At 41.3% G+C, this 13,743-nt stretch overlaps 1 protein-coding gene across 1 annotated transcript in view; it reads left to right on the top strand.

Annotated features, from left to right (window-relative positions):
• The window catches only part of RELN (reelin), a 138,335-nt gene that overhangs the window by 94,623 nt on the left and 29,969 nt on the right, over positions 1-13,743 (top strand). Inside the window, 6 exon segments of the mRNA XM_018560426.1 lie at positions 2,441-2,581; positions 5,099-5,258; positions 5,755-5,999; positions 9,511-9,767; positions 11,339-11,493; positions 12,024-12,238. Coding sequence (XP_018415928.1) covers positions 2,441-2,581; positions 5,099-5,258; positions 5,755-5,999; positions 9,511-9,767; positions 11,339-11,493; positions 12,024-12,238 — 1,173 coding nt within the window.

The following is a 13,743-nucleotide window of genomic DNA, read 5'->3' as shown; positions in this document are numbered from 1 at the left end:
CCCCCGCCCCCCTTCCTTCATATTTTTCTGTACCACAGAGGTAAAGGTCGTCCCTATAGTGAGGCAGCAACTCTTTGGGTCGAGTGGGGGGGATGGCAGGCAGAGTGGCATGTCGGCTCTGCTGCACAATGCTTGCAGTGTGCCTTCCACCCCCTTTCTAGCCAGAACGTCGGGTGGAGAGATGTGTAAGGGCCATACACATCTCCCCTCCCAGCTCTTAGTAACCTCTAACCGGCATTCTGCCCAGCTTCTGGCAACATCACTGGTTGCTAGAAACTGGGTGAGACGCTCTGGCCAGCCTGCCACCGAGATTTCTTTTTTACTTTTTTTTTTTTTCAGGTTTTTGCCAGTTTCACTTAGGAAGATTACAATATTTGCAGGGTTATTCCAGCTACAGTATACAGTATAGATCATGTAAGGATCCCTTAATAGCTGGATAGTTGCATAAAACAGTGAGCTATGAGTATAGAGAAAAAAGCAGTGTAGCCATTGGAGGAGCAATAAGAATCCCAAGGTTGCTGATGACAGGTAGAATCAGGCCTGTGGATGAAGGAACACACAGAACCTAATCTCTGAGGTGGTCATCACAGGCCTGTTACTTTCAACAAAATGTGACAGGGTGGAAAAACAGCAGATCTGCATTTATGTGTGAATCTCCTAAAAGGTGCTTTTTTGTAACTTTAATATGGATTGCTATGAAAGGGCACATTGCAAGGTCCACAAACACAGCTCAGGCTGTTTGGTAACCTGTAACAAGATTTAATTGAATGTCCTATGGTTGGCAAATGTGTAGACAGTTTGTTTTCTTAAACTATTTGCTTTCTACCTTTCTCTTTATTGTACCAGTTTTCAATGGACAGTACACAAAAAGATTTTTATTATGCAAATAAATTTAAGAATACATTTTCTAATTGTGTGTTGTTGAACATGGCATTTACTCAGTGCAGACATTGCCATCTTGTGGTCACATCCTGCATTTCATTTCCAATTTGGTAATAAGTCTAATGTACAGTGATGACTGGTAATATTTGACAGGTTTTTTTTCTACAGATATACGGAATAAATTACACTTTGTCCAAATACTGAAAAGGATACACAATGTAAATTTAAGTAGGAACCCAAATGAACAGTCACAATATTTCAACATAATTATAAGACTATATAATTCTCCATAGTAATTGATTTTCATAATTCCCATTTAATTTACATGGGTGTGACTAAATTAATGTATCCCAGAATAGCAGGCATAACCAAGTTAGCAGGAGGTCATTAAGGGTAAACATGCATCTAGCTCTGAAAACATCATGTTATATTAATACCAGAACTGGATGTTCTGTAAAACTCTCTACTTCTCATCTCACTCCTTAAGTCTTATCACAAATCACTGGTTTACTAATAAAAGAAACTGAGCTCATAAATGTCGCCCCCTCTCATATCCTCTTCCCCAACTTCTTCATTGAGATCAATAGCACAACTGTCAGTCCTTCTACTAATGCCAGGGTGCTAAATTTAATCCTAGATTTTGACTTCTCTTTCAGGCACCATATCCAATTAGTGTGCAAATCTTGCCACCTTAATCTCTGTAACATTTCCAAAACTGACCCCTTCTTAACAAATCACACCACATAGCTACTTATTCTCTCTCTCCTCGTCTCCCGGCTCTACTATCACAACTCCCTACTTTGTGGCCAACCTTTATGCAGACTGCCCCCTTTTCAGTCTACTATGATTTCTACTGCTAGACTCATCCACCTTACCAACCATTCAGTGACTGCCATCCCTCTCTGCCAATCCCTCCACTGGCTTTCAGTAGCCCAGCATACAAAATTCAATATACTTACAAACACATGCAAAGCCATGTACAACTCTGCTCCTGGCTGCATCACTAACCTTATCTCCAATATCGTATATCGTCCAAACTGTCCACTGTGCTGCTACCAGGACCCCCTACTCCCTAGTCCCCTCTTCACCTCCTCCCATGCTCACCTCTGGGACTTCTCCAGAGCCTCTCCCATCCTCTGGAACTCCCTGCTGTACCCTACCTGTATAGCTATTTTATACTCTATCTGTGGAGGTGAGTGGGGCGGGCGTTTTCGCCGGTTTTTAAGCCGTTTTGTGGCCGCGGGTGCCGGAGCGCGGTCTCCCTGCTTCCTCTCACATGGGCGCCGGAACCGGAAGTCCTCTATCTGCCTTTAAGTGATTCCTGAAAACTCATCTCTGTAGTGATGTTATCCTGCCTCCTTTTGTGTTACCTTTTCCCTTTTCTATCACTTGCCCCTCCCTTTTAGATTGTAAACTCTCATGAGCAGGGCCCTCCTAATCCTCTTGTATTAAATTGTATTCTAATTGTACTGTCTCTTGCAGTGAAAACTACTGGCTCGATATAAATCATATTCAGTATGTTAATAATAATAATAATGTTTGTTTTTAATTTTCTAAGGTCTCAGGGGACTCGGTTTCGTTGGAATCAGCCATCACCCTTTGACAAACAGCAAACCTGGGCTATCGATAATGTCTATATCGGAGATGGGTGTGTTGACATGTGCAGCGGCCATGGTCGATGTGTACAGGGAAATTGTGTGTAAGTATGGGATATATTTTTTATTCTGAAAACAGCACTTTGTATTTTAAATCGAAGACTTAAAAATAAGTATGGTATTTGCTATAATATGTTTGCGTCATGTTTCTATTACTACAGCCTATCATTTGTCTGAAAAATTTTCCTGTGACCTTGTTCATACCAGAACAGTTTTTTGCTCCATTTTTAAGAGTTTTCTTATAATTCATTAGTCAGTCACATAGCTGAGCCAGCACTAACTGTCATGTTGTCTGTTACCTGTCAAGCCGTTGCTTGATTCGCTCCTTAGTTTTGGGAGGGGCAATAGCATGCTCCATTGCTGGGTGGGAGATTCAGCTGTAATTGGTATCAACTATCCTGATAGGTCCACTCAAAGAAACACCATGCACAGTGGACTATGGCATTTTCAAACAAACTACTGTTTGCAATTAAAATGACTGCCATAAACATATGTTTCCACAGAGGACTTATGTATTTCTTTCACTGTACCACATTTTAACAAGAAGGTAAAACATGTAAAATATAGCTGCAAGTTCAGCTGAAAGTAGGTTGACCATTCATCCCCGATTTTCAGGGACAGTCCCTGGAATGAGGAGACCGTCCCCGGACAAATTATGTCCCCGGGAACATGAAATTATACTCACTTGATCCCTGGATCCACCGACGAGTACAGCCTCCTGTCTCCACCGACGAGTGCAGCCTCCTGTCTCCACCGACGAGTGCAGCCTCCTGTCTCCCATGCTCTCAGAAGCTGCATACAGTATGTGTCAGGTACTATTGAAACCGGTGTGTGCTGTATGCAGCTTCTGAGAAGATATGCTATTGGCGTAGCAGGGAAGCCGGCTGCACATTTTGTGCAGCTCACGCTACACTAGTAGCGCAGCCTGTCAGAAGCTGCATACAGCACGCACCAGTTTAAATAGTATCCGGCACACGCTGTATGCAGCTTCTGACAGCGTGGGAGATGGGAGGCTGCGCTCGTCGGTGGATCCAGGGATCAAGTGAGTATAAAAAAAATAGGTTTTTTTAATTGTATTTTCCCGGGGACATAATTTTGTGTATAGAAATATACTGCATATTTAATTTGAGTCAAATATGCTAATAAAATATTTTTTTTACCATTTGCCAATAAAAAAAAATTTACCCGGATTTCATTTTAAAAATCTGGTCACCTTAGATGAAACCCCAGATTTCTGATGAAAAGAGCACCAAGGTATCAGTACACAAAAAAATATAGTAAAAGTAAAAAATATGGGAGCTCTAAAGCTCATGAATGTCCAGTTTTACAGCATGGTTGAAACGATTCATATCAGTCACATTTTAAACAAAATTTTATTCCCTGTTATGGACACCATGCTGATGATGATCTACCTGTTTTTTTAAATTTCCCAATAAATATTAAGGGCCTGTTCACCCCATCCAATGCGTTCAGGGCATGTTTCCTTGCCATGAATGCACTGGATCGCATAAGCAAAGCCTCCCTGTGTTCTGGGGGCAGGAGGGGGTGCCATTCATTTCAATGTCACTGCAGACACCCCTCCCACCCACAGTGCGTGTTGTATCGCAGTGCCCTGAGTTCCAGTACTGTTTGATTGCCTAAAAAAATGCATGCATGATTTTTTGCGATCGCACCGCACTGAAACGCAGGGTATTGCTGTGCCTTGCGTTCCAGTGTGGTGATCCTACTGCAGGTGGGATGGCACACCCACGCCCCCCTCCCACCCCAGAATGTGGGGAGGGTTTGTGTATGCAATCAAGTGCCCTGAACCGTGCCCTGAATGCACTGAATGGTGTGAACGGGCCCTAAAAGATTTTTTTAATAGATTTCTCTTAAAGGAAACATTTAGGCTACCATTACTGACCGTTCCCTTTGAAAATGCTAGTTCTTGCATGTCATGCTGATCTAGTGGCTTAAATACTTTCCAAGTCACCGACCTGGACCAAGTATGCATACCAAGTATGCAGACTAGCAGGGCTATTCAGAAAAGGGTGAAGAGTTGGGAGAAGGCAGGAGAAGTGAACAATCTAGGACAACATAGCTGAACTGAAAAGTGAGCTGAATTGGAGAATTTTTCAAAATCATCGATTTTGGTCTAGATTGTTCACTTCTCCTGCCTTCTCCAAATTCTTCACCCTTTTGTGAATAGCACTGTTCTTACTACGCTTATGACATGTCAGTGATAGTGATTCAGAAAGTACTGAAGCCAGTGGACCAGCATGACATGCAGGCATCTAGCATTTTTAGAATAAAGTCAGCGATGGCAGCCTCCATATTTCTCTCAGCACTGGATAATATAAACCTTATATGCCACTAGACCTGTCTATGTGGACAGCAGCAGCATTGCCCTCTTGATTGACCTTGGGTGCTCCTCAGATGTTCATCTACGCTGGCCTCTTTCAAACGTATGTGCAAAGCATCACTTTACAGTTTGTGTATATAAAATAGATTTTCTGTTTTGAATAGATGCTTAACTTCTGTTACCAGTACATTTAATGTATACATTTATGGCATGTTTGTAGATGTGATGACTACTGGGGAGGGATTTATTGTGATGAGCCGGAGGTATCTCTCCCAACTCAACTGAAGGACACTTTTAACCGGGCTCCAGCTAGCCAGAACTGGTTGACTGTAAATGGTGGGAAGCTGAGCAGTGTCTGTGGCGCTGTAGCATCTATCAGTGTTTTTCTGCAATTTTCTTTAACACTGTAAAATAAGAAATGTTGAAATCTGATTGTGTTTTGGATTATAAAACTTTGCCCTTTGCTAGGTCCTGGCTAAATAATACATTTATGAAACTGCCAGTAAAGAACATCTAATTAGTAGATATACTGTGTTAATTATAATTTCTATCAATCACTGTTTAAAACTGTATATAATTTTGTTATATAGTAGATAACTTGTTCATAATCATCTGGCTGATAATGAATAATATACATATTATACATATTGTTAAGGTAAACCTGTCTTGAGAGAAATGGGTTCCCCTGCTTCTGAAAATGCTACCTTTCTGGTTGTTTTATTGATCTGGCTAAGAATGCCTTATCTGTATACTTGCTCTGGGTTGAAAAATAACTGAAACCATAGGGTCAGCATGACAGCCAGTCAAATAGTGTTTGTAGAATGAGGGGTCTTCAATGACTGCCTCCATGTTTCTGCAAAAAAAAAATGCTTTGAGACCTTTTTTCACTGATTAAGTGGATGTAGTTTTTCTTTCATATCATCACAGGGATGTAGTCGCCTTTTGGTCTCTGTGGATTTAAATCTGACCAGCGCTGAATTTATTCAGTTTTATTTCATGTATGGCTGTCTGATAATACCTCGCAACCGTGATCAAAATGTGCTACTGGAGTACTCCATAAATGGAGGCATCACTTGGAACATGCTCATGGAAATCTTCTATGACCAGTACAGCAAACCAGGGTGAGTATCTCTAAAGAAAATAACATTTACAAATATGTAAGATAGGTCTGTAAATCTGTTATACAGCAAACCAGGGTGAGTATCTCTAAAGAAAATAACATTTACAAATATGTAAGATAGGTCTGTAAATCTGTTATACAGCAAACCAGGGTGAGTATCTCTAAAGAAAATAACATTTACAAACATGTAAGATAGGTCTGTAAATCTGTTACTAAAATAGGTGTAGTAAGGTGTAGGTTTAATAACAGTCACACATTGAGTTGTGTACTCCAGCTATCACAAATGCCTCACCTGCATGACATTTAGCAATTGGATTTCTACTGATTTGACTGCTCATAAATGTTTAAATGCCAGGGAATTCGATTATATTGGATAAACTGAAGAACACCCTGGGATGTACAGCCTCAGCATGTTTGGACAAAACGAAGGAAAGAGCACGTTCGTCTCAGCTGACACAACACCTGGATTGGCTGAGGGGAACGGGCTCTTCCCTTTGGTTCGGCTGACCGTGCTGAGGCTGTTCGGCTCAGTCGAAGGGAGGTGAAGTGAGTCGAATGCAGCCGATGTACGGCTCAAAATAGCCGTACACGGCTGCAGTGAATAGCCGAAGAGGCTCTGGCACGTTTCACTTTGGCTCGGTTATTCATTCGACTGCCTTTGGCAGCTTAGTGAATAACCCTTTTAGTATCTGTGATTCTAGACCCCTTGTCATCATTCCGAACAGTTACATACAGCACTGTTGTCCCTTCCTTGTTTTATGTTTTATTCATGTAAAATTCTTATATCTGCTTTAAGTGAGACTTGCACAGAGAGAACTATGTAGGCTGCCATTGTTGAGCTCATTCTCAAAAGGCTGGTTCATTTTCTGAGTAATGCAGACCAGGAGTTCTGAGTTCAGTCCAACCTTGTTTCCTGCATACTTAATCCAGGTCAGTGACTCAAAATACGGAAGCTAGAGAGAGTCTTAAGCAATCTACATTGTCCCTCTGCAAAATGGATCATGCAGTTTAATAAACTGCAGCTTTAGATTTGTTAGGCCCCTGGTCTGAAAGTATAGACATCCATCAGCTGATGCAGCAGAATGCAGCTGAAGAGAAACATGCAAACACACCGAACTGATTAAACAACTTGTGTAATTAACCCCCCAGGTACAAGTGCTTTACCATTAATTATAATGTGATCAGCCTCTATCTACCACATCAGTACATTAGTTTACATGAGAAATTAGATAGTGTATGTAGTGATTTATTTATTTATGACTGTTGTTTGTTACTGTTGACCCTGTTGATGATATATTGTTTGGGCTGAGTCAACTGTTTTATATGCAACACACTGGACGCAAAAATTAGAAGTAAGGAATATACATTGGGTGGAATTTCTCAAAACTGGAGCAGCATGAATCTGGATCAGTTGCCCACAGCAACCAATCAGCTTCTCTCTTCAGTTTGCTCAGTTAAGACTTGAAAATGAAAGAGAGAAGCTGTTTGGTTACCATGCACATCTGCTCCAGATTTTGTCTGCTTCAGTTTTGATAAATTCCCCTCATAATGTTTTTGAAATATTGTACATGGTTGGATATGGGTGACTAAACTTAGAGTTATTCACAAAGAAGCCGAGGGATTAAACCGAACCTTTGGCTCACTTCATTCGCTGGAGCCCTTTGTTTCAGCCGAACTGAAGGGCTGCTGTACGGGCTATTCATATTAGCCCATACGGCAGCAGAAGGCAGCTTAAGCACTCAGCCGAGCCAAACGCATATGCTTCCGAAGCCGACCGCTCTCCCTGCAAAATGAAAGAAAAAAAAACAAAAAGAAAAAACAAAAACAGAGCGGGGTTCCCCTCCCAAACCACACTAGACCCTTTAGGTCTTGTAGGAATGTTAGGAGGGACCCCCCAAGTTAAAAATTTAAAAAAATGCCTGGGGTTCACACAAAAGTACCCTCCCAATGCCAAGAACATGTGGCCTTGTATGGTGCAGGGGGGGGGGCACTTGCTCATCCCCCCCCCCCCCCCCTCCTGCCCTGCCAGGCAAGTGCCCGGATTAAGGGTATAAGGGTATGGTCGGGAATTTTTGGAAAACAGCCATACACGGTTGAAGTGAATAGCCAAACGGTGTGCAGCTCCATTCACTTCGGCTTGGTTAATCACTCTGAGTTAATAGCCCCCTTAGTATTTTGCTATGACTTTTGGAAGAACCAGAATTATTTTCAGCTTTAAAATTCATGTTATTATATTTGTCTAAAGCACATATAGGAAAAGGCATTTTTATTTATTTTATTTGCGCAAATAGAAGAATCCACACATATCTTTAGGGTACATTAACTATTCAGATCAGTCCCTGTCTGCAAGTGCACTTGCTTTTATGTCCCTACCACAGTTGTTAATGCCTAACATAATGTGTATGTACAGGCAATCTGGGGGAAAGTCAACAATAACACCATTAGTACATTTTTGTACTATCTGAGGAAATAGGAACACCAGGAAGAATCACACACAAGCATGGCAAGTGCATACAAACTCCATGCATATAGTGTACCTAGAGGGAACAGTACCTCAGCACTGGGAGAATTTGTGATAAAGCATTGTACCGCTGCATTGCAAATTCAGAAAAAATTGTCCATTCAGAAGCTCTTGTGTATAATATTTACAGTATATGTTTAAATATGTACAGTATCTGAGTCTATAGCTTGTAGGATACTATGGTAGGCCTGGGCAAATTTCACCCAGCACTACGCAACCTTCATATGACTATCAAGGTAGATGGAATTTACATAATTAAGCATCAGTTGAAATTAAAACAGAACCACAATACATTACACTGAGCCCCTTTAGTCATGCCGCAAAATAATTATGTAACAAAATCAATAGTGTCCAGTCATGTACCTTCACTAATCAGAGCAGATCCTGAAGCTTTGGTACTTAACTGCTCTTAGTGCCAAATTTGCCAATTTGTTACATTCTGGCAAGAGGAACACAGCAATAGCAGTGCTTGGAATTTAATTAATTCTCCATGAAGGCAATAATCTAGCATTGAGCACTCAAGAAGAGGAGGGGGCGCCCTCACCCCTCCTCAAACACATGCCAGCACTTGCCTGCATTGTGGAGCTGACATATTTTGGTCTGAGAAGGGGAAGGCAACATCTGAAAATGGGATTTTCACCAACATACTGATGTAGCTATTGCCAGTGAAGAGGGGAGCGCTGGAATCCTGGTGCTAATATTAGGTAAAGCAAGCACTATGTGAGAACATAGCAGCTTATGTGCGCTATCTTTGCCTTTTTCACAAGCTGGCAGGACTTAGCTTGGTCTTTGTCATGCAATGCTGGCTGGCAATACAGTCACAGTTCTTGCTTTGTGCAGGCTTTACCTAACCTTAGCCCCAGTATTTCAGCACCTACCTCCCCACCAGCAATACCTGAGCTTTCTATTCCTTTACTACATTGACTTTCCTTAGCAAAATGGTTTCCAGAGGCAATACTAACTGTTAATATTACTTACTGTTTACTTACAGCTTTGTAAACATCCTCTTGCCATCCAGTGCTAAAACTGTTGGCACCCGTTTCCGCTGGTGGCAGCCCAAACATGATGGATTGGATCAGAATGACTGGGCCATTGATAACGTGTTGATAGCAGGCTCTGTGGATCAAAGTACAGTGATGCTGGATACATTCAGCAGTGCTCCACTTCCACACCATGAACGCACTCCAGCGGATGCAGGCCCCACCGGAAGGATCACATTTGATTTCTTCTCTGAAGACAAAACTGCAGGTAACATATCTCAAATAATTATTACTCTAGCTCAACCAGCTGAAGGTCAGCATTATTCTGTTCTTGATAATAACCTCCTGCATTTTCTAAATCAAAGTGGATGGCAAACTATTGTGATTTCTGATTCTTAATATGTACCTGGTACTCAGGGCCGGTGCTACCACTAGGCAAACTAGGCAGCCGCCTAGGGCGCACTGCTGCCTAGGGCGCAGCCACGACCACTCATCCCCCCATGGGGCCCCCCTATCTATTTCAAATTGCAAAACCCAATAGCAGGCTGGCTATTGCACCTGCCCACTGAGCAGAGGAGCGGAACTCAGAGACCACTTTCTCTCTCAGTTCCGCTCCTCTGCTCAGTGGATGGGATTTCAATAGCCAGTCTGCTATTGGCCATTTCAAATTAAAATAGCCAATAGCAGTCTGGCTATTGCACCTAGCTGCATTCATGCCTGCGGTAGCTAGCCGGCAGGGGCGGTGAAATGCAGGTTGCGCCATGGGAGGGGGGCTGGGGGGTGCTGGTCTTGCCTAGGGCGCAAAATAGTCTTGCACCAGCCCTGCTGATACTATTATTTCTTGTTAATCTGTTGCAGTACTTCAAACTCAATTGCAGACAAAACTCTTTTTATTAGAGGGGAATGGTTAGAACCTCTGTCGTGTTTTAATTACTGCCTGTGTTTATCTATCTCATTAACATCTATTCCCCTCATTTCTTGTCCTTCAGAGGGCTTTCCCTAACAATAAAAAATTAACACAGGTTCTAACACTTTTTCAATTCTGTTCAAAACAAAGAAACAGCTTTGACTGTAGTCGATTTACAATTTATTTAGCAGTGCTAAAGTGCAGGTACTTTGATCGTTGTGTTCCTTTGAATACACTTGAATCCTAAAACCAGTCTGTACACTGGGCCTCATCTTCCCTCCAAGTCATGATTAAGCCCCATGTAGTGTTGTAGTGTATCACCTGCACTACATACGGCGTTTGTAGACCATGAAGTTCATAGATTGCGGTGCTTGTAGTGATAACACGGATGGCAGCATGCATACACAAGAATGGATGAGTAAATCTCCAGCACTCACAAAATCCAAAGACGTGGATACCTTGTTCATAAATTGAATAAGCTGTCACAAGTCTCATAAACGCCAACATTTCGGGGCCATGCAGGGTCCCTTCCTCAGGGTGACATTGTCACAATGTCACCCTGATGAAGTGACCATGTGAGGCCCTAAAATGTTGGCTTGTATGACACATGTGACAGTTTACTAAATTTACAAACACAATATCCACATCTTTGGATTTTGTAAGTGCTGGAGATTTCTTCGTCCATTCATGATGAAGCCCCAAGCACTAAACCCCTTTATTTGCTAAGATTAAGCCCCATTGGTTCAGGCACTAAGCCCAACCCCCATCAATACTCTCAAACTGCACTTCAGCACTGTTGTTACCATGGGCAATTTTGGGTTGGTGTTAAGGTTCATTTAATGGTGTATGAACATTTACATTTACCACATATAATATATACTTGACCAATACATCTTTCCCCAAATTTTTATATGATGTTATCTGTTTTTAAGTGAATGAACATTGGCTTTTCCATGATGACTGCAGCATTGAAAGGTTCTGTGACTCACCCGATGGTGTAATGATCTGCGGAAGCCATGATGGAAGAGAAGTGTATGCAGTGACCCATGACTTGACACCAGCAGAAAACTGGATCATGCAGTTTAAGGTAAATATGCAGAACTATCTGTTACATATATAGGATGCTCTTCCCCCTCCTCTTATCTCCATAACATAAGAGGTGCTCTGTAGTCCAACATAGGAGAATTTATGCAGAGCTGATAACACTGCTTGGGATTTCTGTGCAGAAAAGGCTGATTTGTCAACTCACTACAGTAAGTTAGGAACTCTTAGATTTCTAGCAGGATCGACAGGTATTATTCTGTACTTGTATTTTTAAGGATATAAAACTTGTGGAAAATGTACATGTATTGCAGAGATTTACTGAATATGTATTGTTATACCCAGACATACACTTTATTAAACTTCCCTCTATCTCACCACTATAATGAACACATCTTATTTATAATGTTTATTTCCATTTGTTATATTGGAACAATATAGGGGCATTTTTCAGAAAACAGTACAAGAAGCAAAGAGTAGTTCACTTTTCATTGTTCAGGCTGCTGCAATATGAATTCTGATCAGTTGCTGCAATTTTTATATTTAATAAATTACATTTTGACTTTTATGTTATAGATAGCAGTTGGCTGCAAGAACTCTGAGAAAAATGTGCAAAACAATGTGCATGTGCAATATTCTACTGACTTTGGTGTGAGCTGGAGTTATGTGGTTCCACAATGTCTACCTGCTGATCCTAAATGTTCTGGGAGTGTATCACAGCCATCAGTATTCTTTGCTGTTAAAGGATGGAAGCGAGTCATCTACCCTCTTCCTAATAACTTGATTGGAAAGTAAGTTGGTATAAATACATGGCATCTCATGTAGCACAGTAAAATAGGTGCTATACATGGCAACCAGTAAAAGTTCTTCATTCATTTTATAATCTGCACTGGAAAATTTACAGTCAAGGTCCTGTTACTAGGTAACACAGACAGGTTGTGTTTCACATATTTGGATGTCTGAGATCCGATGTTTACCTGGCATTCATGTACCACGTTGTTAATTTAGCTCATTGTTTTGCATCTTTTATTTATCATATTTTTATTAATTGTTTTCATTTTCAGAAAGACACAATTACAGAGTGTTTGTGTCTGCAGAGTGATTGTGTCTACAGAGTGATTGTGTCTACAGAGTGATTGTGTCTACAGAGTGATTGTGATACAGGGCATTTTAATAAGCATACAAAAAGGGTACAATTAACCATCACATGGATATATGAGTCAATAAGTACAGTGTAATAGGGTAACCATAGACTGATTGGTCTCATGGGGCCCATAGTTGTAAGAATTTGTCCAGCTTGTCCCAGAGTCTAGTTGTCAGATGTTGCAGCCAGGGGCACCGATAGGGGAAGTACAGGCAGATCTCTCTTACTGGACACCAAAGGGTCTTTAGGGGGCCCCGAGCCAGCAGCAGCTGCCTGCATGAGTGGGACATAGATTGGGCCCTGCAAAACTGACAAAAAAGTGTTACCACTGTGCTGCAACACTTTGCGTACTAGTACACTGTTACATACTTCTGACTTCCGCATTCTGTACTTTATCTTGTATGTCACATATTTCTGACCAAAGTGTTTATTGTCTCAACAGTTGCTTGTTGCTAAGTACTCCCCAGTGGTTTTAACAATGGGGGGAGGAGGGATCTTGTCAGGTAGGCTGTACGGGACCCCATGATTTCTAATGGCAGTGCTGGTTCCATAATATTGTTGATCAGATCCATCTCGGATGGAATGGTATGTTTTGCTCATTGGAGAGGGATCTGCAATCTACCTGCTGTAAGGATGTGTGCTGATAATTTCTTAGATATGTTTGGTAAAGGGAGGCCAAGGAGATCATGAATTAGGTTTAAAGGGAATGCCACAGGAATTGTTGTATTTTGGTCAGCAAACCTTTCCAATAATTTTGTATTTAGGGGCATTGCCAGAAAATGTGATAAAGTATACCAATTGATTGCCCACACCACAAGCATTCTTTGGAGATAGACTGAATGTAACGAATCAAGACAACTGGGTTTTTGTACAGAACATGAGAATTTTGTATAGAGTCTATTTTTGACTTCTGCATATTGAGGACTTGGATGCATTCTCCAAAATCATATCCCACAAGAGCAAGGGTATTGGGCATCCTCCCATTTTTTTCAGAAATTATTAGGTTAAAAATGTTTTAATACAACTAGGATACAGCACAACATATTTGAAATTGTCATGGCACAAAGCAGAGTACAGAAGTTATATATGCATAGGTCAAGGTTGTACATACATTTAGCATGACTAAAAGGAGAATATATAAAATAGTACAGT

The sequence above is a fragment of the Nanorana parkeri genome, unplaced genomic scaffold (genome assembly GCF_000935625.1).
Source record: "Nanorana parkeri isolate BGI_ZX_2015 unplaced genomic scaffold, ASM93562v1 scaffold454, whole genome shotgun sequence".
NCBI classification, from domain to species: domain Eukaryota; kingdom Metazoa; phylum Chordata; class Amphibia; order Anura; family Dicroglossidae; genus Nanorana; species Nanorana parkeri.
The sequence above is the reverse complement of the archived record's forward strand: the minus strand, read 5'-3'. Positions and strand labels throughout refer to the sequence as shown.